General features: G+C 42.7%; 1 protein-coding gene across 5 annotated transcripts in view; it reads left to right on the top strand.

The window, feature by feature from the left end:
- Positions 1-6,004, top strand: part of LOC147526213 (5'-AMP-activated protein kinase catalytic subunit alpha-1-like) — a 55,203-nt gene extending 49,199 nt beyond the window's left edge. For all 5 annotated transcript variants that reach the window (XM_086630137.1, XM_086630136.1, XM_086630135.1 and 2 more), the window contains one exon: positions 4,332-6,004. In XM_086630137.1, the coding sequence (XP_086486263.1) occupies positions 4,332-4,576 (245 nt within the window). In that variant the 3' untranslated portion in view covers positions 4,577-6,004. The remainder of the gene's footprint in view (positions 1-4,331) is intronic.
- Positions 6,005-24,238: the final 18,234 nt, after the last annotated feature.

Genomic DNA, 24,238 nt, shown 5'->3' with positions numbered 1-24,238 from the left:
CTCTGGTGGCTAGCAGCATCATGAGGCATTTCGCAGGTTTACGTTTTTGCATTTCACAGAGATCTTAAACTAAGACAATCACTTATCTTGAATAAGCACACCCTACTCCTCGCCGCCTATTTGCACATCCATCCATTGTCCCATATTGACACGAATCAAATGAATACTTTTTACAATCTGAAGTAAGTATGTGAACATATTTTCCTAATGAAGGTAAAGCTTGGCATCTAGGCATGTGAATTTCACTTGGGCTGTACACTGCTGTATTGGGTCTGGCTGATATGGAGTTCATTTTCCTCATAGCCTGTATGGTGCTGTGTTTTGGATCTGTGACTAAACCAGCATTGATCACACACTAGTGTTCTGGTTATTGCTGAGCTGTACTTGCATAGTATCTAGTCTTTCTCTTTTCCCACTATACTGCACCCAATGAGTAGGCTGGGGGTGAACAAAAAGCTGGGAGGGGACACAACCTGAACAGCTGACCCAGATTGACCAAAGGGATATTTCATGCTATATGATGTCATGCTTAGCAAAAAGCTGAGGGGCTGGGGGAGGTTTGGGGAAGGTAGCCATTGCTCAGAGACTGACTGGGCATTAGTCTGCTTGTAGGAGGTGGTGAGTGGTTGCCTTTGCATCATTTTTTCTTTTCTTTTTTTTCCCCCCTCCTTCCTCTTATTAATCTGTTTATCTCGATCTATGAGTTTTCTTGCTTTTGTCCTTCCAATTCTCGTCCTTCCAATTCTCTTCCTCCATTGCACTGAGGTAGGGCGGAGTGAATGAGGAGCTAGCTGGGGGCATAGCTACCAGCCAGGTCCAAACCACCAATGCTAGTAGTAGACAAAATTTGAGATGGGAATTGTATGCTTGTAGTAAGTGAAGTCTTGAAAGCAGTTGGACTAACCTGTAGAAAGGAGATTTCGATTAGATATAGAATCATAGAATCATAGAATGGTTAGGGTTGGAAGAGACCTCAAAGATCATCCAGTTCCAACCCCCCTGCCATGGGCAGGGAATCCTCCACTACACCAGGTTGCCCAAAGCCTCATCCAACCTGGCCTTGAATACCTCCAGGGATGGGGCATCCACAACTTCTCTGGGCAACCTGTTCCAGTACCTCACCACCCTAAATGTAAAGAATTTCTTATATCTAACCTAAATCTGCCCTCTTTCAGTTTAAATCCATTGCCCCTTGTCCTATCACTACACACCCTTGTAAAAAGTCCCTCTCCAGCTTTCCTGTAGGCCCCCTTTAAGTACTGAAAGGCTGCAATAAGATCACCCCGGAGCCTTCTCTTCTCCAGGCTGAACAGCCCCAACTCTCTCAGCCTGTCTTCATAGCAGAGGTGCTCCAGCCCTCGGATCATCTTCGTGGCCCTCCTCTGGACTCACTCCAACAGCTCCATGTCCTTCTTGTGTTGGGGACTCCAGAGCTGAACACAGTATTCCAGGTGGGGTCTCACGAGAGCAGAGGAGAGGGGCAGAATCACTTCCCTCGACCTGCTGGCCAGCGCCTTTTGATACGGCCCAGGATACGGTTGGCTTTCTGGGCTGCCGGCGCACATTGCCGGCTCATGTTGAGCTTCTCATCCACCAGCGCTCCCAAGTCCTTTTCCTCAGGGCTGCTCTCAATCCATTCTCCGCCCAGCCTGTATTTGTGCATGGGATTGCCCCGACCCACGTGCAGGACCTTGCACTTGGCCTTGTTGAACTTCATTAGGTTCTCACAGGCCTATCTCTCCAGCCTGTCAAGGTCCCTCTGGATGGCATCCCTTCCCTCCAGCGTGTCCAAAACACCACACAACTCGGTGTCATCTGCAAACTTGCTGAGGGTGCACTCAATCCCACTGTCCATGTCTACAACAAAGATGTTAAATAGCACTGGCCCCAGTACCGACCCCTGAGGAACACCAGTCGTCACTGGCCTCCACGTGGACATTGAACCGTTGACCACAACTCTTTGAGAGTGACCATCCAGCCAATTCCTTATCCACCGAGTGGTCTGTCCATCAAAACTATGTCTTTCCAGTTTAGAGACAAGGATGTCGTGTGGGACAGTATCAAATGCTTTGGATAGGTCCAGGTAGACGGTGTCAGTTGCTCTTCCCCTATCCGTCAATGCTGTAACCTCATCATAGAGGGCCACCAAATTAGTCAGGCAGGATTTGCCCTTAGTGAAGCCATGTTGGCTGTCACCAATCACCTCCTTGTTTTCTATGTGCCTTAGCATAGTCGAAGAAGGAAGAAATTTTTTACAGTAAGGGTGGTGAGGCACTGGAACAGGTTGCCCAGAGAAGTCGTGGATGCCCCATCCCTGGAAGTGTTCAAGGCCAGGTTGGATGAGGCTTTGGGCAACCTGGTGTAGTGGAGGGTGTCCCTGTCCATGGCAGTGGGGTTGGAACTAGATGATCTTTAAGGTCCCTTCCAACTCTAACTATTCTGTTCTATTCTATTCTATTCTATTCTATTCTATTCTATTCTATTCTGTTCTGTTCTAACCCCAGCTAGCAACTAAGCACCACACAGCTGCTCACTCCCTCCCTCCTTGGTGGGATGGGGGAGAGAATCAGAAAGGTAAAAGTGACAACTCATGGGTTGAGATAAAAACAGTTCAATAGGGCAAGCAAAGCAAAACAAGGAATTTGTTCACTACTTCCCATTGGCAGGTAGATGTTCAGTCGTCTCCAGGAAAGCAGAGCTCTGTCACACATAACAGTTGCTTGGGGAAGACAAATGCCATCACTCTGAATGTCCCCTCTTCCTTCTTCTTCCCCCAGCTTTATATTGCTGAGCATGATGTCATATGGTATGGAATATCCCTTTGGTCAGCTGAGGTCAGCTGTCCCAGCTGTGTCCCCTCCCAACTTCTTGTGCACTCCCAGCCTACTCGCTGGTGGGGCGATGTGAGAAGCAGAAAAGGCCTTGACTCTGTGTAAGCACTGCTCAGCAATAATGAAAACATCTCTGTATTATCAACACTGTTTCCAGCACAAATCCAAAACATAGCCCCATACTGGCTACTGTGAAGAAAATTAACTCTATCCCAGCCAAAACCAGTGCAAACTCCAAGTTGGATACCTTCCTGAAAATGGAGGAGCTAATATAGACTGGCCATAATGCTTGTTTAAGGGCATAGTAGACTAAAGCAGAATTACTTGCAGCCAATGGTGTACATGACATGCCTAGGAAAACATGTGGCATGGAAAAAGGATTTACTGGAATATGGCTGGATTACAGTATGGGATGGCTAAGGCTATGTCTCATGACAGTTTAACCTAATCTAACTTGGCACTGCAGTTCTTGCCTCATCCCTTCTGACAATACAAGTGCTTACTTAGATCCAGTGGTATTTGATACAGGGGATGACTCACTTTCCTGTACTGACCTACTGCAGTATAGGACAAATGCCATCCCTGTTGGAGGGGAGATGACTGTTTAGAGCCATGCAGCTGGAGGAGGGCAGCCTGCTGCAGTCCTGGCCTCAACTCTTGAGGAAATAAAACCCAAGGGCATGGACTTGGCGTCTCTCTTCCGATAGTGAAGCTGATCTGACTTTCCTTTCCTTCCGCCACAGCTAACTCTTCTCTATTCCTCTTACCAAACTGTAGCTTAAAGTAGCTTTGATGTGAAAAGACAATCTCTATGTTCACTAATTTCTCCTGGAAATAACTTTTTATGGTGCTAGGTGTGAGTCAAACAAATGTTGAGTATTTAAAGTAAGAATAGAGATACTTGAGCAGAACATTACCTTCAGTATGAGGAGGAAATACTTTGATCTTAGAAGTAAACTTAAACTGCTGCAGCCCCAAAATGAAGGATAAATTAATGTAGATGCTAGCAATTAATGCATCAATGAATTATAATAAAAATACAAATAACAGTGTAAATAACCAAATAGAAAGAAAACAAATATAATAAAGTAGATACTAGCAAAAAGCATCTACAAAATGTTCGAACTATTATTTGACTTAACCTTATGATGCTCTCCTGTTTCTGTTTTAAGCTTAAGTAAACTAAATCAATTGAACTACTAGCTGCTGAAACTAGTTCATGAAAAAAAAATCACGAGTGCTGGTCTAAACTAGATCAAATAGTCCCGGAGCGAAGTTCAGAACACAATAATAATTTGCATAAGGACATTTACTTCTGTGTTGCTATATGTATAAGCTTTTATTTTGTATCAGCTATATACAGTTTGCAAAAACTGTTTATGTATTAGTCAAGATTTAAAAAACAAGATGAGAAGTGTGAGAAGGGGAACAAGTTTGCTCTTCCTATATCTGATTTGATACTGATAACGAATTTTCCTCCTCTCTCTGCTTGCCCCCTAGATGAAACTACTGAAGCAAAATCTGGGACTGCAACTCCACAGAGATCAGGTTCTGTGAGCAGCTGTAGATCCTGTCAAAAAGATTCAGATGCTGATGCACAAGGAAAATCTGCAGATATATCCCTTACCCCATCAGTGACCTCTTTGCTTGACTCTTCGAAACCTGACTTAACTCCAAGACCAGGGAGTCATACAATAGAATTCTTTGAGATGTGTGCAAATCTTATTAAAATACTTGCACAATAATTTTGAAGATGGGCTTATTTCCTTTACAGCAATAAGTATGCCTAAGTCATAGTCAGATGCTTCCGATTATAATCAAGTTAAATTAACTAAGGTGCTGAAAAAGCTAGCCACAGAATGCAATTGGCAGAGGAATTGGAATGATTATGGACAGTTATATATATTATTTTGAAGCTGAAGTGAATTCTGATTGTCTGTTGTCCAATAGTAAAATACAGATACAGGAAGTCACATGCCTTTGGGGCAGTGTTCATAACACTTCACATTGATTGCACATTAGACTTCATATAATATTTTAAGTTAAATGGACCTTCTTGTTTTTTTTCACTAGTAACACATACATCTGATGCACTGTAAGTAAATGTACACTTACGAGTTCAATGACCTAAGTATGACTTGTTGGTCACCATCTATAATTGTGCCTCAGTTGATCGGAATTGTCAACATCTAACAGTAATGTGTTTAAACTGCTGTTTTTTCTCCCCCTTATTTGACAGTAAACGATAAAGAATAGTTTAATGCATTATAACATACTGCTTTTAATAACAGATAAATTTGATTAAATGCACACAAATCCAACCAGGTGGAAATGCATGCAGATACTCTGTAATGCACTAATGGTGAAATTCTGAGGGCTGTAAGTAGAACAATTGAGGCCACAACAGTGGTGAGAGACTTAATGCTGAGAAGACTTGGCAACCTGTGGACCGAAACAAAATGTTGCTCTGTGAAGGAGAACAACTGTCAGCAGGTTCCTGATGTATGCAGATTAGCTAGCTCATACCTTAGTGTTGTAGCAGCACAGCAGCTCCTCACTGCTACTGCAGGCTGAGAATCCTGTTCCTTATAAACGTGTGCATGTAGTTAAGAGCACAGCCCTAAGGGCTCTTGCATGCTATTCCAGAATATAAAATTTACAGTTTTCTAAATATATCTTAATACTTTGATACAGCTGTTTATATCATATGCTAACTTAGCATGTATTATATAGAATTCACTTTGCAGTTGAAACTACATGTATAGGTTTTGGTTTTCCCAAGCCACCTTTTAGTGAACTCTGACATTTAAATCATGACATTAATAGTCCAATTTTTCAGTTGAACATTTAAAACTGATCATGACAACTTGACTGCTAATATTAAAAATGTTTTCAATGGTAGATTGCCATTACCAATGACACAAATCCTTCTGCATTTATGGTTTTTGCAATGTTTTAGGAAGAAAATTGAACCTTAAATGTTAAAATCACAGCCAGTACTTGCATAAAAACACTTAATCTCTTGTAAACTGGATGTAATTATCCACAGTTCCATTTTCACTAGCACTAGTAGATGTAAACATTAAACAAACCGTATGTCATAAAGCATTTAGTTTTGCATTCAAGAATGAACATTCTCTTCAAAATAAACTTCATGACCTACTCAGTTTCAAAGATTGTTCTCCCACTTAGAGACTGAAAATCAAGGCATTACTGTGAACAATGAAACCTGGACTCTTAAAATAAATGGGGGTTCTTGCCAATGACTAGCTGAAAACTGCTTAGCTACAGCTATAAGAACAGTAATCCAGGCCAACTGGCTTTAGTTCAGAAATTCATGTATGCACAGAATTTGAAGAAACTTAAAGCTGTTGTAACTGCGTTCTGAACTGGGCAATGGTGTGGTCTATCTAGTATGTAGGTACAAGTTACAACTTCAGTTCTTTATCCTCAAGTGTCACACACAGTCCCTGTAATGCAAGGTTGTATTACTGTATCTCAAAGTGCATGATTTCTCTTAGATAAAGCTTTGGGTTTAAACTCCTGAGGTTGAGATGTCAACATGAGGGACCAGCTGCAAATCCTATTTAAGCCTGTCTTTTTTTTTTTTTGTTAGCTTTGTAAGAATTGGTTCTGATGTACTGAATAAATCAGTGTACTCATTTTTGTTACTCTTATTTTGAAATTGCTAAATATTGCACTTGTACAAGACAACAAATGCACAGATATTTTTTTTATTGCAGTAATTCCTCATCTGAAACTGGTTTGGGATCACTGTAAGGGTCTCTTGCATATGTTAAACTAAGTATTTGCAAATGCTATCTGCTCCTGGTTTGCAAGTTTAATGCTGACCACATGCAAGGTGTCAAGGTGCGCAAATAGTTTTTAATTTTTATATACTTTTTTGACCCTCTTGTTCATTAAAGCAACCATGGTTTTTACTTTGTCTTGGTATCTGGAAGTTAGTTTCTAGCAGGAGTGTACTGTATGCATAGTTTTAAATAAAGGAGGGAATGGGAGGGGGGAGGGGGAGGGAGGAGAAAGGGGGACTGATAAGCTCTTTGAATCCAGAAAAGTTGTCTGTGCAACTTTGCTATGCTTTGTAGATCTTCTAGTTGAAACTGCTTTCTTCAGATGTTCCTACTGATCTTCCAGACCTTTTTTTAGCATCGCACTAGCATTTGCCAATAGGCTGTGAAACAAAACTTCACTGAGAAATCTGCCAGGGTTGTAAGGAGGCAGCTTATGCAAATATACAAATTGGTCAAGTATGTTACTCTATATTCCTAAGCTTATTCCAGTTAGAGTATGTTGAATTCTCTTGCCTTTGTATTGTAATTTTTTCAAAAACATGGATAAACCTGATTGTCCATGTGCAATATAACTCACTAGATAATGGATAAAAATTTCATTTTGGTGGTGCAACATTTCAAAAAAACTTTCATGGTTGTTTTGATATCAGTGTTTAATACAGACTTGGAAAAAATTATCAATTGATTACTATTATAAGATGAAGTCTTGTTCTTCAACAAAGACGTGCCTACTTCCTGAGTTGTAGGGTATGTTTCTGTTTTTTTGGTGTTTGATTTTTTTGTTTGTTTTCTTTTGTTGTTTGTTTTGGGTTTTTTTACAGAGCTGGATGGCTCAAATGCTTGTTTATAACTGTAACTTTTTAAATGGTTAAAAATAAGTAAACATAAAATACTAAAATATCTTGTTTCAAACTACGTGCATGCTGTCTTCTAGTGTTACATATGTTATTAATAGACTAATTTACACTTGTTTTAAAAACAGCAGTAATTGTCATGTTGCTGCTTATTCTGAGATGGCAACTAAAATTATGGTAGAATCATAGAATGGTTAGGGTTGGAAGAAACCTTAAAGATCATCTAGTTCCAACCCCCCTGCCATGGGCAGGGAAATCCTCCACTACACCAGGTTGCCCAAAGCCTCATCCAACCTGGCCTTGAACACCTCCAGGGATGGGGCATCCACAACTTCTCTGGGCAACCTGTTCCAGTGCTTCACCACCTGCAGAGTGAAGAATTTATTTCTTGTATCTAATTGAAATCCACCCTCTTTCAGTTTAAGTTCATTGCTCCTTGTCCTGTCACTAACTTGTAAAAAATCCCTTTCCAGCTTTCCTGTAGTCCCCTTCAGGTACTGGAAGGCTGCTAGAAGGTCTCCCCGGAGCCTTCTCTTCACCCAGCTGAACAGCCCCAACTCTCTCAGCCTGCCTCCATAGGAGAGGTGCTCCAGCCCTCTGATCATCTTCGTGGCCTCCTCTGGACTCACTCCAACAGCTCCATGTCCTTCTTGTGTTGGGGACTCCAGAGCTGAACACAGTATTCCAGGTGGGGTCTCACGAGAGCAGAGGAGAGGGGCAGAATCACTTCCCTCGACCTGCTGGCCACACTTTGGATGCAGCCCAGGATGCAGTTGGCTTTCTGGGCTGCCAGCGCACATTGCCGGCTCATGTTGAGCTTCTCATCCACCAGCACTCCCAAGTCCTTTTCCTCAGGGCTGCTCTCAATCCATTCTCCGCCCAGCCTGTACTTGTGCATGGGATTGCCCCGACCCACGTGCAGGACCTTGCCCTTGGCCTTGTTGAACTTCATGAGGTTCTTACAGGCCCATCTCCAGCCCGTCAAGGTCCCTCTGGATGGCATCCCTTCCCTCCAGCGTGTCCACAAAACCACACAGCCAACAAATTAGTCAGGCATGATTTGTCCTTACTAAAGCCTTGTTGGCTGTCATCATTCACCTTCTTTCCCATGTGCCTTAGTATAGTCACCAGGAGGATCTGCTCCATGATCTTGCTGGGCACAGAGGTGAGACTGACTGGCCTGTAGTTCCCTGGGTCTTCTTTTTTTCCTCTTTTTAAAAATGGGAGCTACGTTTCCCCTTGTCCAGTCAGTGGGAACTTCACCAGACTGCCATGACTGCTCAAATATGATGGATAGAGGCTTAGCAACTTCATCTGCCAGTTCCCTCAGGACCCATGGATGCACCTCATTGTTACCGAAAATCCGGAATAAGAAACTTATCAACACCAATGGGATGTAGATAAGCAGACACTTCTTTATTGCGGCGCCAGGTGCACGGGGGATATCTCCTCCTAGCGTGCGCACCTTGCACCGAAATCAAGCTTCTTATATAGAGCTGACATATGCAAATCCATTAGGAAATCATACATAAACATATAAATTCCCGAAAATCATTAGCATATTCTCCTCCCATTTCCGATTCTGCGCAATAAAAGTTAGAATCATTGAGAAATGAGTCTGGGGTGTAATATGGGTAGGTGGTCTGTGAGTCGGTGGTCACGATCTCCCCCTGCCGGAATTAACTTTTGCTTAAGTTCACGGTTTCTGGCAGGTACCCATAGACCATTACGAAACTATTTCGGTTGGTTTTCTTCATCTCCATTAATCTAAACCTTGATAGCTACATGCATTCTTCTAGTTCTATGTAGGTATCATAAATCAGTTTACAAATCAACTTGTGCTTTGTACTACACGTTTCTACTAAATGATTTCTGACCTATCTCTTTGGTCCTGGTACAGTGCTATACAGGAATTCCGTAGCAACACTTTTCATTAAAATATTTCTTAAAACTCTATATTATTAAAATCAACTACTAACTACTAATTACAAACTATTGATTAAATTTTAATTACCAAAAAATTCTAAGTATCAGTAACATTTCCCCCCTTTGAAAGTGTTGAAATTGCTATTTCAATACTTTCATCACTTTCACTTTTATTGTTTGATACTCACTTATCATCATGTTCAAAGCTAAGATTCGTTTCAGCATACCTTGGTGATAAACCGTGGTCTGGTGGAATAGTAGGTAACTCTCTCATGATTCTGCGATTGATTGCAAGTCTATTAGCAAACTGTTTCTTTAAACAATTGTATATTAGCATGATCATGAGGAAGACAATTAGCAACAGAAACAGAGTTTTAATCAAAGATTGGATCCAAGAGCTTAGATTCCAGCCCAGTTCTTTGAAAATTTTCCCTATCCAATCTTCTGACATGTCCTCTCGGATTGATTCTGTTTCTTTCTCAACTTTTTCTAGCAAATCCAAATCATGCTCCACATCCTGTGTAACGTTTGGAATGCGTATACAGCAGTGGTCTAATTTATCCTTGAGATATCCACATACTCCATGTTCTTTGAGTAAAAGCATGTCTAAAGCCATTCTATTTTGAAGTGCCATTCTAGATGTTGCCTGCAACTGAATGTTCAATTCTTTGAATCCTTTCTTTGTAACATTTGCTAACTTTTCTACTTGACTTGTTAAATGATACAGCCATTCTCTGTTTCTATATGAGGCTATAGGATTTAAAAGAGACTCAAGAGCCCAGCTGATTTTCAGTCCTGTCGATGGTTCGTTCCAAATATCATCTGTTTCAGACCTTTTAGTTCGTTTTAAATTTAGACTTTCTAGGGGTCCTTTAAATGGTGACTTTTTCCAAATTGGACACAATGTTGGCATGCCTAAGGTAATTTGTTTAACTTTACCATCTAATGGTAAGTGTGTTGTCCAGGTTCCATCATTTAGTGCCCAGACCAGGTGTCCAGGACTCTGGATTGTACTTTTCTTACAGCTTATAAATGTTCCCCTTTTAATTTGATAATCTGCAGTCACTTGAAGATCGTTTTTGAGTCCTCGACAGAAACACCCATATCTCACTGCAGCTGCTAAAGGGGGAATTTCTTGTATTGTTTTACTTACTGTACTACAATTGTAAACTTTGTCACATTTCCACCAAGATACTGAACTTTCCTCTTCTAGTGACGTAGTTCCTCTATCTGTTATTGTTGGCCAATATCCAGAAACTAACCCTACCCACGCAAAACACCAAGGGGTTTTTGCCATGTATTGAAATTGGGAGAATATAGTCATGGACCAAATTGATTTCCAAGTAGGTTGTTCTTTTTGTGAAGTTTGAACGCTTTCTTTGCATTTCCATTCCATTACCATACGGCTCACATTTTTCTTCATTGGTTCATCATAAGAACACCATCCATAACCATATCCTGTATCTAGTCCTGTCCAGCCTCCACTGATGTCTACGAAGTTTGAATTCAGTAATTGTGTACATTCATCCTTACTTCCTGGGGACTTCCATTGTTTTCTAATATATTTCACTTGTTCATACCATTGTGTCACTGGCTGTTGTTCACAATGAGTGGTCTCATTTTTATGTTCCTGATTTGTCAAATTCATAGTTAAGATTCCCCATGTGTCGGAGTGCAGAAGAGACTGCACGAAGAAAACCCTGTGTAAATAAAGACTGGAGCTTGAAAGTTAGGCCTCGAGGGCAGAATGCCCTTGAAGTTAAGGATAAGAAAACTATGCAGTATGATAAGGGAGTAGTGTTTGCTTAGAGCAGAGCTTCGCTAGGCGGGTGTCTGTTTGAAATAAGCTGTTAAATATGACAAGTGTATGTATCATCCAATAATGGTGTGGAAAAGGTGTGGTCTCAGGATTATTGGCAAATACTGTCTATATAAGCAATAAGAACTGCGCAATAAACGAGACTTCCTGCAGCTAACTCATATTGAGTCGTCTCAGTACTTCTCCAAATCCCTTCTCCGCATTATGGCGCCCGAACAGGGACAGGAAGAATGAGCTGGACTCACTATCGTTTCGCTCGGGACATCTATTGCTTGTTTTGAACGAGTGTTATTTTAGCGCAGAAGGGACGGCGACTTCAGGCAGCCCATCGGGGAAAGCCGGGCGGATCTACATTCAGGCGGCCTATAGGGGAAAGCTGGACGATCTGCAGGATCCATTGTCGCAATTGGTGAGAAGCTTCTTAGAGGAGCGTGGATTAAAACTTGGAAAAAGATATTGGCCCCCCTGATTGCAGTGGGGTATGCAAAAGACATTATCAGGAAACACGAAGAATTAGGAACCAAAGGAAAGAAGAAGTAAGCGACTGAAGAAAAAAAAAATAAGCGACACCTGCCTCAACAGGTGGAGGTAAGCGACTGGGAACAATGGGAAGCACGGCTTTAACAGAACATAAGTCTGTAGTTAAAGTGTTGACAAAGTGCTAGAGAAACCAGCACTATTAACAGTTCTGACTTGATAAAACTCCCGGTACTCCTGGTTTGGGTATCAGCCCATGTACCGGAGGCAAACTCTTCAAATATATACATGACAAGGACTTGGGACACTATAGACGTTAAACTTTGGCGTGCAGCCACCTGTGGGGATGCTGCTGGCCTGGAAAAGTCATCATCGAATCTTTTGATCCAGGGCCCCGAACGAAAGACAGACTTATTGCTTTCCCCCTCTTCCAACGAAGTCGGTACACCGGCACCCCCGCGCCGCGCCGCCCACCGCGCCCGGCGGCGCCCCGGGAACGCCGCTGCTGCTGCCGGCCGGGGCCGCGGGCGCGGCGTTGGCCTCGGCGCTGCCGCTCGTGCGCGGGAGCGAGCCGCGGCTGGAAGGGACGGAGACGCGCTGCGGGCCCCGCTGCGCCGGTTCGTTCGCAGCTGATGGTCCCCTCGGCGGGAGGGGTCGGCGGCGGTTACGGAGCGCGAGCGGCCGGAGCTGCGGCAACAACAACAACAGCGACAACAACAAGGGGGGGGGCGGCACAGGGCTGCTGGGTCGTCGTCGCCACCCCGTCCCCCCCCCGCCGCCGCTGCCCCCCCCCCACCTCCTTCCCCCGCCGCTGCTGCCCCCCCACCCGCCGGCCGCGCCTGGAGAGCGGCCGCTTGGCCCCGCCCCCCCGCCCGGCTGAGGCCCGGGGCCCAGGTTGTACCAAGAGACAGCACATCTTAACTTGGATCGTCTCCATCGGCATCGCGGGAAATAACTAATCCTCTTCTGTTCCAGCAATTTCAACAATTAATATCAGTGTTGCAAAACCGTAAACATGCATATTCCACTGTACACCTGCGAGCGCACACCGCGCTTCCAGGGCCTGTAGCAGAAGGGAACAGGTGAGCTGAGCCTCTCATGAGTGCAACTCTGGTACCAAACTCGCTCATGCAGGCAAACATCTTGCATGACTTCTACCATCAGAATGCTAAGGCTATTCGGTGACAATTTGGTATAACAAGAGAGCAAGCCCACTCAATCGTACAATTGTGTACTAGCTGTTAAAATATGATCGTGCCACCAGTGAATGGTGTTAATCCTCGTGGTTTACGCTCGCAGGAACTTTGGCATACACCTCTTATCAGACATATGTATTTTTGTCATCATAAGATATTGAGCATGTTACTGGTATTTCTTACAATCCTACTGGGCAACCGATCATAGAACACGCACATGGTACTTTGGAGAATATGCTTTTAAAACAAGAAGGGGGAATGATGGGGAAATCTCCCAATGAAACAATAGCTAAAGTGTTATAGGTGTTAAATCTCTTAAATCGAGAGCTAAATATTTTGGGATGAATAAAATGTCACACATGTCAAAATCAGGCACAGGCAGGGTTACAGCAAGTGGCTTTCCACCAACTGACTGAATTGGCTAAGAGAGCATTAAGACGTGTCCCTGATTTTTGGGACAGGGGAGGCTTCCTCTGCTTCCATTCGGCAGGGAGCACAGGAACCTTATGAGCATTTCTTTGATCAGCTACAAATGGCAGTTCAGAGATAAACAGAAAATCCGGCTACTGCAGATGTGTTGGTATTCCAGTTAGCCATTGAAAATGCTAACACAGACTGCCAACGAGCTCTTGATCTTATCAGAAATCGGGCAAAAACGATTGCAGATTTAGTAAAGGCGTGTCACAATGTGGGCTCGGAACACTATAAAGCAGAGATATTGGCAGCTAAATGTTTTGGTCAACAGTAATCACTGACACGTTGGTGCATTTAATTCCTACTGGTGTCTCTGGTCTTATATCACAAGGATTATGTGCACTATTGCTGGGACGATCATCCACCACAAAATTAGGATTGTTTGTACTCCCAAGGGTAATTGATTCTGAGGAAAAAAAAGGCCAAACAAAAACCAAAACAAAACACCAAAATGCTAGTAACTGCTTCTGCAGGGCTATAATAGAGCTTAGCAGGGTATTCCTTTGCATATAAGGGGAGATCCATGTACTATAGGGACTTTAAGAATGTATTTCTCTAACACCACCATGAACTTAAGTCATAGACACACCCAGAATAGGTGCAGCACGCATGCTTATGATAGCTAGTGCGATTCCAGAGCAGAATTTTGGGAACCAGCTAAAATCATTGCAGCTTCAATATTTGCACCAGGAGTTGGAGTGGCACAGGCATTAACTACACAGAATAAGTTGGGTTGTTGGCTTGCAAAACAAATTAATGCTACAGCTTCTGCTTTATCAATGCTCTTAATTGACAGGATGGTTAAAATCTTTAGTAAAGCAGGCATTATATTGCTAGTAGTTCTTCTATGCATAGTAATAATCACCCCCTGCCTATTGTCACGCTCCCAGCGAATGGTACAGAGTACGGTTCATCAAGTAATGGTCATAGAAAAACAAAAAAGGGGAATTGTGGCATCATACACATAGTTACAGTTGGGGTTTGACCTTGATGATTTAAGCCTGTGCTCTTTTCTGAAGTTGGAAAACACCGATAAAGAGGATGAGAAAGAAAAGGGAGTGTGAACAGCTGGTGCAGGGAGTGTGAGAAGTTGACATGGGGAGTTTGGGAAGTTGATATAGAGTGTGTGAGAAAATGATGTTTAGCTTAACTAGTAAAAAATAGCTCCTTTTTAGGCATAGCCAATAGTAAAGTTAAAATAGGTGTGTGCACTATTGTTTGTACCCAATCACAGCTGGGTAAGGGGCGCGTGGACACATCGTGGCCAGAGTAATAATCTATAAAAGCTGCCTGTATAACAACAATAAAGGCCACTCTGCTATCACAAAAGAATTTTGGACACAGACAGTCACAGCTGCACAGCCTCCTTTAACAGTAATCATTAATGGGAAGGCTTTTCTGGCCTAGTTGACACAGGGGCTGATGTATCTATAGTGAAAAATCCTGACTGGCCGCCCTCTCGGCCTCTGGTACAAGCCCTGGCAGCTGTGATCAGAGTAGGTGGAACACAGATCCCACAGCAGAGTGCACAGTCCTTGTTAGTAGTAGGCCCAGGTAACAAACAAGCTATTTTGAAGCCATATGTTTTTGATGTCCCATGTACATTATGAGGTCGGGATTTGTTGAATCAGTGGAATGTGAGGCTAACCTCAAATTTTTAGCACACGTCACTGATGTCCAGGCCCGACTCAAGCTGGACTGGTTGACTGGCAAGCCGGTCTGGGTCGATCAGTGGCCATTAAAAGGCGAGCGGCTGGAGTGAGCTCAAAAATTAGTCAACGAACAGCTCAAATTAGGACATATAATTCCCTCCACTAGCCCATAGAATACTCCGATATTTGTTATTCCAAAGAAATCAGGAAAATGGAGTTTTATGCTAACAGATTTAAGAGCTATTATGCAATCATTTCACCAATGGGTGCATTACAACCAGGTGTACCAAATCCTACTGTGATTCCAGAATGTTAGCATTTGATGGTGATTGATTTAAAAGATTGGGTTATTTCACCTTTTTACTTTTTTAATTTATTTAAACCCTAATGATTGTCCTAGATTTGCCTTTTCAGTTCCAGTGCTTAACAATGAACGACCCACGCAACAATATCATTGGGTTGTACTGCTTCAAGGAATGATGAATAGTCCTACAGTTTGTCAATTGGTGGTAGATGATGCTCTCCGTCAGGTCAGACAGCAGATCAAGCTCAGCAGATTGTACGTGCCTGCCCTGACCGTCAACATATTGTGCCTTCAAATACTCCAGCAGGAGTAAATCCAACAGGTTTATGTGCCAATGAATTATGGCAATCTGATATTACTTATATTCCATCATTTAATCGATCTAAATATGTGCATGTAACTGTTGATATGTTTTCTGCCTTTGTTGTTGCTACTGCTCACACTGAAGAAAACCATGGGAGTACCAAAGAAAATCGGGACAGACAGTGATCCGGTATGGTGCCTTTTTACAGGATTGGGGAGTGACGCACACTACCAGTATCCCTCATTCACCTATGGGACAAGTGGTTATTGAATGAATTCATTTAACATTAAAACAAATACCTAAAAAAAAAAAAAAAAAAAAAAAAGGCAGTCTTCCGTATATTTCCCCACAAGAGTTAAATTTATTAGGATAAAAATTTGTAGGTAGTGCCAGCAACAATCACGTTACACAAACGTGTTGTTTTTAGCGACAAGTAAGCCAGCATAGTAAGCCTCCAAAGCCAAGCTGCTCAAATCTTGGGATGGCATTTTCCCTATAACGTCTTCAAAGATGGCAGCTGGACAGACGTGTCCCCAGCTAATGATCAATACAAAAGTTTTGTGTTTAAGGTAGACAGATATTGCGGATCAGGCCTGGGAAAAATTGGATTACGGTCTAATCAGAAAATTAGGCTCGGCGCTTGTGGTGCTCGGTCGTCGTTTGATCGAGGCCAGCAAATTTTGCTGTTGTGGAATGGCGATGCTGCCAAGGAGTTACCCCCGGTGTTTTTCTGATTTGTGGTGACCGCGCTTGGTGGGGTATCCCGGGGAGTGCTTGTGGAGGGCCTTGCTGTCTTGGCCAGCTGGCAGTGTTGGCCCTAGTTGTAGGCGATGGCTGAATGTGCCGCGCCGATTGCGCCGAGCAGGGGCAGGTGCAGGTCTTGCGTCTGGCTGCGGTGATGGGGTGCGGCTGTGGTCTGTGGCAGTGCCAGTCTCTGCATCTATGGTTGCGCCTGGAGTGGCGGCAGCCCAGGCGTTGAAGCAAATTGAGGATTTGGCCTGCTGGTCAGAAGGACAAGCAGGTGTCACCACTCAAATTTTGGAATGGCTACTACTAGACCAAAATAGTCTTAGGCACGCTATTTTACAAAATTGTGCGGCTATTGATTTTTGCTTTTAGCTTAAGGACACGGCTGTGAAGAATTTGAAGGCATGTTTTGTTTTAATCTAAGTGACCATAGTGAGTCCATCCACAAACAGTTGCAATGGCTTGGGGAGCATTCGGGGAGAATTGTGGTAGATGATTGTATATTGATATGTAAACTGTCTTTATGTTTCTTATGATTTAGTATATTACGTGTGTGAAAGTTGCTTGTATATATTGCTTGTATATATGCTTTGTGTGTTTTTTCCAATCAGAAGTGAGCTACTGGAAGGAGAAGAATTAACTGGTACCGAATTAATGACAAAGAATTACAAACTAGACTTAGTTGTGAGCATGTAACTTTGAAAAAGGAAGCTAGGAGAAATATGTTACAACTTAAAAAATCCGCTGTTAGCTGGCAGAGCACATACTGGGCAGCCTTGTTGCACGCACTGGCCACGCGTGCGGCAACGCCGTGTCAGTACCTATTTCATAGACTCTGCTGAGGGTGTAAAAGGGATGGCTCAGAGCGGAGCGGAAGGAGGCTGCAGAGCACACTGTGTGGATAAACAGGGGACGCCCTGAAGGTGCCGTGCCTGCCTCTCTTCTCTGCGATGACCCTGCCGACTGACACCCTCCTGCTCAGCGGAATCTTGGATATAGTGGAAATAGTAAAGCCCTCGGAAAGGGAAGTAGTATGCTAGAAACTGCTTTGCAAGGCTGTACCAAAACAACATGCCAGTAACTGGGGTTGCCAGCCTTGTGCGCAGGGTTTTCTTCGTGCAAGAAAAGAAAGGGGGAATTGTCGGAGTGCAGAAGAGACTGCACGAAGAAAACCCTGTGTAAATAAAGACTGGAGCTCGAAAGTTAGGCCTCGAGGGCAGAATGCCCTTGAAGTTAAGGATAAGAAAACTATGCAGTATGATAAGGGAGTAGTGTTTGCTTAGAGCAGAGCTTCGCTAGGCGGGTGTCTGTTTGAAATAAGCTGTTAAATATGACAAGCGTATGTATCATCCAATAATGGTGTGGAAAAGGTGTGGTCTCAGGATTATTGGCAAATACTGTCTATATAAGCAATAAGAACTGCGCAATAAACGAGACTTCCTGCAGCTAACTCATATTGAGTCGTCTCAGTACTTCTCCAAATCCCTTCTCCGCACCCATGGAATGGATTCACCTACTGCTCTTGGTATTGGTAAACAAGCAGTAATTTGTGTAACATTCTGCAAATTGGCAAATCCTTTGATTAATCCTAATATCAAATTTTCCTCAGAGGTTTGTTTGGGAATTTCAATCACTTGTTCTGTTTCTAATTGTCTTTTGTTCCTACTCACCAAGTCAGTCCATGGTTTCACTAGTACCATCCTCCAGCATAAGATCCAAAGAACAATTACAAACAGATATGAGAAATTAGACATGTTTCAGAGTCAGTTTCAAAGTTTCTGGGTCACGATTCACAATTTTCCAGGGTGCTGGTGCTTTCTTCACTCGAGTGTAATGTATCCAGGCTGTAGATTCTGCAATCTTGACTGCTGTGAAGGTTGTCAACAGTATCTGGAAAGGTCCTTTTCAGCGCTCTTGCAGAGGTTCAGAAGTCCACGTCTTTACATAGACATAATCTCCTGGTTGGAAATCATGCACTGGAGTGTCTAAAGATAAAGGTCGATTCCAAATCACAGCACTCCGAATTGCAGCCAAGGTTTTCCCTAGAGAAAGCAAATAGTTATATACATCTTGTTTTCCTTTTACATGCATATCTGGATTTGGTTCCAGGGACTCATAAGGTTTTCCATACAACAATTCATAAGGACTGATAGAGGTTCCACTCTTTGGCTGTACTCTGACTCGAAGTAATGCCAAAGGTAATGCTTGAGGCCATTTTAAATTTGTTTCTTGACAAATTTTACTTATTTGTCTCTTTAGAGTCTGATTCATTCTTTCTACCTTTCCACTGGATTGTTGCCTCCAAGATGCATGTAAATCCCAGGCAATGCCTAATACTTTGTTAATGCTTTGGACTACTTCAGCAACAAAGTGTGGACCTCTGTCTGATGAAGTTCCAATTGGAACTCCAAATCTTGGAATTATTTCTTGTAGTAACCATTTTACTACTTCTTTTGCTTGTGTGGTGCGACAGGGAAGAGCTTCAGGCCATCCTGTAAAAGTATCAACCCCCACCAGGATGTACCGGTACCCATTCTGTCTAGGTAATTCTGAGAAATCTACTTGCCAATAATCTCCAGGTTCTGTGCCAGATTTTAACTTACCCATTTGGGCTCTTTTCTTGATTACTGGATTATTTTTCAAACATATTTCACATTTTGCAGTTATCATTTTAGCTAATCCTAACATTTTAACTGATACTACTTGTTTCTGTAAGGAAGTTACCAAAGCTTCTACTCCCCAGTGACATTCCTGATGCTTTGTTTGAATTATTTCTCTCATCAGAATGGGTGGGATTACTACTTGTCCACTAGGGGTTACCCACCATCCAGCTAAGTTTTTCTTAGCATTTAATAACTGGCTTAATTTATCATCTTCCTCTGAATATTTTGGCTTTTCCCTAGGGAGGGCTACTGTTTTGGAGGGAATTAATGCCATTTGGAACACTTGGTCCTTTGCTACTTTCTTTGCTGTTCTATCAGCTAAATTATTTCCAACAATTTCTTTTGCGTTTCCAATTTGGTGTGCTTTACAGTGCATGATTGCTACTTGTTCTGGTTTCTGAACTGCATGCAGCAATTGTAAAATTTCATTTTGATGCTTAATGTTTGATCCTTGAGAGGACAATAATCCTCTTTCTTTCCACAGAACCCCATGGACATGCACTATTCTGAAGGCATACTTGGAGTCAGTCCAAATGTTTACTTTTTTCTTTTCACTTAATTCTAGGGCTTGAATTAAGGCAATAAGTTCTGCCTTTTGGGCAGATGTGGAGCTTGTCAATGCTCTGGCTTCTATAACTGTGGTGTCTGTTGTTACCGCATATCCAGCGTATCGGACCCCTTGCTCCATAAAGCTGCTGCCATCTGTATACAATTCCCAGTCTGGTTGCTCCAGTGGTACGTCTTTCAAATCTTCACGACTGGAATAAACATACTCGATAGTAGCCAAACAGTCATGTTCCAGTTGTCCTTCTTCCTGTGTGGAGCTTAAAAACACTGCAGGATTTACCAGGTTAGTTGTTTTTAGAATCACATCATCCTGTTCGGTTAGTACCACTTGGTATTTTATCATCCGGCTTGGGGATAACCAATGACCCCCCTTTTGTTCTAAAACAGTTATCACCATGTGTGGGACATAGACCGTTATTGTCTTTCCCAAAGTCAATTTGCGAGCTCCCTGTATCAGCAGCACTGTTGCTGCCACCGCTCGCAGGCAACTTGGCCATCCTTTACTCACTGTGTCCAGTTGTTTGGAGAAGTATCCGACAGGTCGCTTCCAGCTGCCCATCTTCTGGGTCAACACTCCCAATGCAAGGTGTTGCCTCTCATGGACAAACAACTGAAAGTTCTTAGTCAAATCTGGAAGTCCTAAAGCAGGTGCTGACATCAAAGCACGTTTTAATTCAATAAAAGCTTTTTGTTGATCTGGTCCCCACACAAAAGGAGAAATCTTCTGGGCTTCATACAAAGGTTTAGCAATCAGCCCGTAATTCATAATCCAAAGACGACACCACCCGGCCATTCCCAAAAATGCTCTGAGTTCATGAATATTTTCTGGTTCAGGTATATTGCAAATAGCTTCTTTTCGACTTTTTCCCAATTGTCGCTGCCCTTTAGAAAGTTCAAAGCCCAGATATATCACAGTCTGGCAAGCTATTTGGGCCTTTTTCTTGGATACTTTGTACCCATTTAGTCCCAGAAAGTTCAAAAGGTCTATTGTTACCTGGATACAGGTCGACTTTTCCTCTGTAGCAATCAGTATATCATCCACATATTGTAGCAGTAGATGTCCAGGTCTTGGTTTCTCTTGTTTCCATATCTCGAGTTCTCTCGCCAACTGATTCCCAAAGATCATTGGACTGTTTTTAAATCCTTGGGGTAGCCTTGTCCACATTAACTGCATCTTTCGTCCAGTCTGTGGATTTTCCCACTCAAAAGCAAACAGTTTTCTACTTTCCTTTTCCAAGGGTATACAAAAGAAAGCATCTTTCAAATCAAGCACTGTAAACCACTGATAGGTCTCTTTTAACGAGGTCAGTAATGTATACGGGTTTGCTACTACTGGGTAAATATCTTTGACTATTTGATTCACTGCTCTTAAATCCTGTACCAGCCGGTATTCTCCGGATGGTTTTCTGACTGGCAAGATAGGAGTGTTGTATTCGGATTCACATTCCTCTAAAATCTTATACTTTAAGAATTTGTCAATTAATTTCTTCAATTCTTGTCTGATTTCTGGTTTAATTGGATATTGTTTCAATTTGACTGTTTTTGCTCCTTCTTTTAATTCTACTTTAACAGGCTCTGCCAGTTTTGATTTGCCAGGGATATCTGTTTCCCATACTGTGGGAATCATGGCCAAATCTACATCTGAAGGAATTTCTTGTCCCTCGGTTATTTCTTGGATCATCAGAATTTCACTTGTTTTTGATTCTGGTATTTTTAAGAGAATCTCTCCTTCTTCAAAACTGATCTGAGCATTTAATTTAGACAATAAGTCTCTTCCCAATAAGGGTACCGGACATTCAGGTACATACAAAAATTCATGAGTGATTACCTTTTTCCCAAATTTTAAATCCAGGGGTTTTAGGAATGGTCTGCTTTCCTCTTTCCCGGTGGCCCCTATAATATTTGCTGGTTTTGTTCCAATTTTTCCTTTACAGGTGTTTAATACTGAAAACGTTGCTCCAGTGTCCACTAAAAATTTAACTTCTTTTTCTCCCAGCTTAATTACAACCAGAGGCTCAGCTGGGTTCCCCTCCAGTCCCCTTCAATCATCTAGCATCATGATTTTAGCCATTTCTTGCTGAGCATTTCCCTTTCTGGGGCAGTCTCTTTTCCAATGTCCCTCTTCCTTGCACAAAGCACACTGATTCATTCCTAGGGGAGTGTTAAAATTCCTGCCACCACCGTTCACAAATCCTCCTCTTCCACCGAATCCTGAACCTCTTCCTCTGCCTTGTCCTCTATTCACTGTTCCTTTCATGACTGCTAGCAGCCTGTTTTCCCGAGATTTTCTTTCCTCCTGTTCTCTATTGTTATACACCTTCCAGGCTGCTTCCATCATTTTAGTTAAACTCCTAGAGTCTTCTCCCTCTAATTTCTGAAGTTTCTTTCTTATGTCTGGTGCTGATTGTCCCATAAAAATCAAAGCCAATTGTATTTGTGCTGCCTCAGTTTCCACCTTTAAATCAGTATATTTCCTGGCAGCTTCCTTCAGTCTTTCCAGAAACACTGAGGGAGATTTATTTTTGTCTTGCCTTACTTCATATAATTTAGACCAATTCAAAGATTTAGGCATAGCATGTTTAATTCCATACAAAATCCATTTTTGATACCGTCTCAATCTCTGTCTGTGCTCCACATTATTTGGATCCCACTGCGGATCCCCAGATGGAAAATTCTGTTCCAAAGTTCCAGTCATATTTTCATTCAGAACTGCCGCTTCAGCCTGTGCTTTACCTGCTTTCAACACCATTTGCTTTTCTGTATCATCCAATAAATTATCTAAAACCACCTGCAAATCGCTCCAGTCTGGGTCCTGTTTTCTAATTATAGTATCCACCACTCTTCCTACTCTTTCCAGATCTTCTCTATAAAGTCCGGCTGCCTGTTTCCAAGCCATCAAATCAGTAACTGAAAAAGGCACCTTTACATACACCGGCCCATTGCTGCCAACTCCCTGCCGCAGGGGAGCTATTGTGTGTGTCTGCTGCCGAGTTCTCCGAGAAACAGGAGTATGAATTACAATCTCAGAGGGACCCTCCTCGGGATCCTCAATACCACTGCTTTCTGGTTCTTGCATCTGTTCCCGATATTCTCGACCCCAATTTCTTTCTCTCCTAGGAGGAGATATGTCTAATTCTGGTCCCTCATCAACTTCAGAAGTAATCCTCTTTTTCAAACAATCCTTCCCAATTTCACACACTGAGCAACACTTTTTCTCCTTTTTATTCCCTGTAGCAACAGCCATTATCAAACCATTTCCATCTGCTAGTTTACACTCTTTTTGCCAATCTTTTCTTTGTCTCAAATAGAAAAACAAATCCACATAAGGTATTTCATCCCATTTCTCTTCCCTTCTACAAAACAGCATTAACTGAAAAATAGTATTATAATTCAAAGTACCATTCACAGGCCATGCTTCTTGATCTTCTAACGTATACAACGGCCACCACTGATTACAATATTCAATCATTTTGTTCTTTTGCAAATCATCTCCTATATCTCCCCAATGTGCTAATAAGCATCCTAACGGAGAAGTTTTCGGAATTTTGTCATTTGCAGCCAAATTACTCATACTTTTACTTTTAAACAAATGAGTTAACTTAGATGCCATGATATAACTGTTAATACAATATATAATCACTCAAATCTGTCACTCTGTTTTTCTTCGACTGCACCCCTTACAGGATAGCAGAGCCACAAATCCAAACCCCGCACTCACTTCGTGCTTAACTGCACATCTCTCTCTCACGGTCACACTCACACAGTTCTGTAATTTATTACCTTGAGCACAAGTATGTAACACAATAAACACAAACTCGGCACCTTAGTACTCAGTCAAAATAAACGGTTCCACAATATAGCACACAAGAAAACTTCTAACTTACGTTAGAGGCACAACTTATAGAACACTATAGCCAGCATATAGGTTCCAAGTCTCCGCTATGTCCAACCCTGCAATAGCTTTCGCTTATGGCTTACGGGCAGACGCCCAGGCTTCCACTCCACCAGGATCCTCTGCCCAACCCTGCGCGGCTTTCGCCACGACTGACAGGCAGGCTACAGCGAGGGGACTCGAACCCACTCGCAGTGGGACTCGAACCCACTTTCCAGAGGCAGGACTCGAACCCCCTCTATGTGGTGGGACTCGAACCCACTCACAACGGTGGGACTCGAACCCACTCGTTTGAAACAAAAGAAAGAAGTGTCTTACCCAAAATCCAGGGGATGTCGCGAAGAACCTTATGGATCGGGGATCGATGGGTGTCCCCGAGAAATCCTCGGTGCCGGCTGGAACCGATCAGGTCCCTGACTCCTCCGGTCTCCTTCAGCGAGGTCCCATCTGGGTCGCCAAAACTGTTACCGAAAATCCGGAATAAGAAACTTATCAACACCAATGGGATGTAGATAAGCAGACACTTCTTTATTGCGGCACCGGGTGCACGGGGGATATCTCCTCCTAGCGTGCACGCCTTGCACCGAAATCAAACTTCTTATATAGAGCTGACATATGCAAATCCATTAGGAAATCATACATAAACATATAAATTCCCAAAAATCATTAGCATATTCTCCTCCCATTTCCGATTCTGCGCAATAAAAGTTAGAATCATTG

The sequence above is a fragment of the Tauraco erythrolophus genome, chromosome W (genome assembly GCF_009769465.1).
Source record: "Tauraco erythrolophus isolate bTauEry1 chromosome W, bTauEry1.pri, whole genome shotgun sequence".
NCBI lineage: Eukaryota > Metazoa > Chordata > Aves > Musophagiformes > Musophagidae > Tauraco > Tauraco erythrolophus.
Note: the sequence above shows the minus strand (reverse complement) of the source record. Positions and strands in the feature narration are given on the sequence as shown.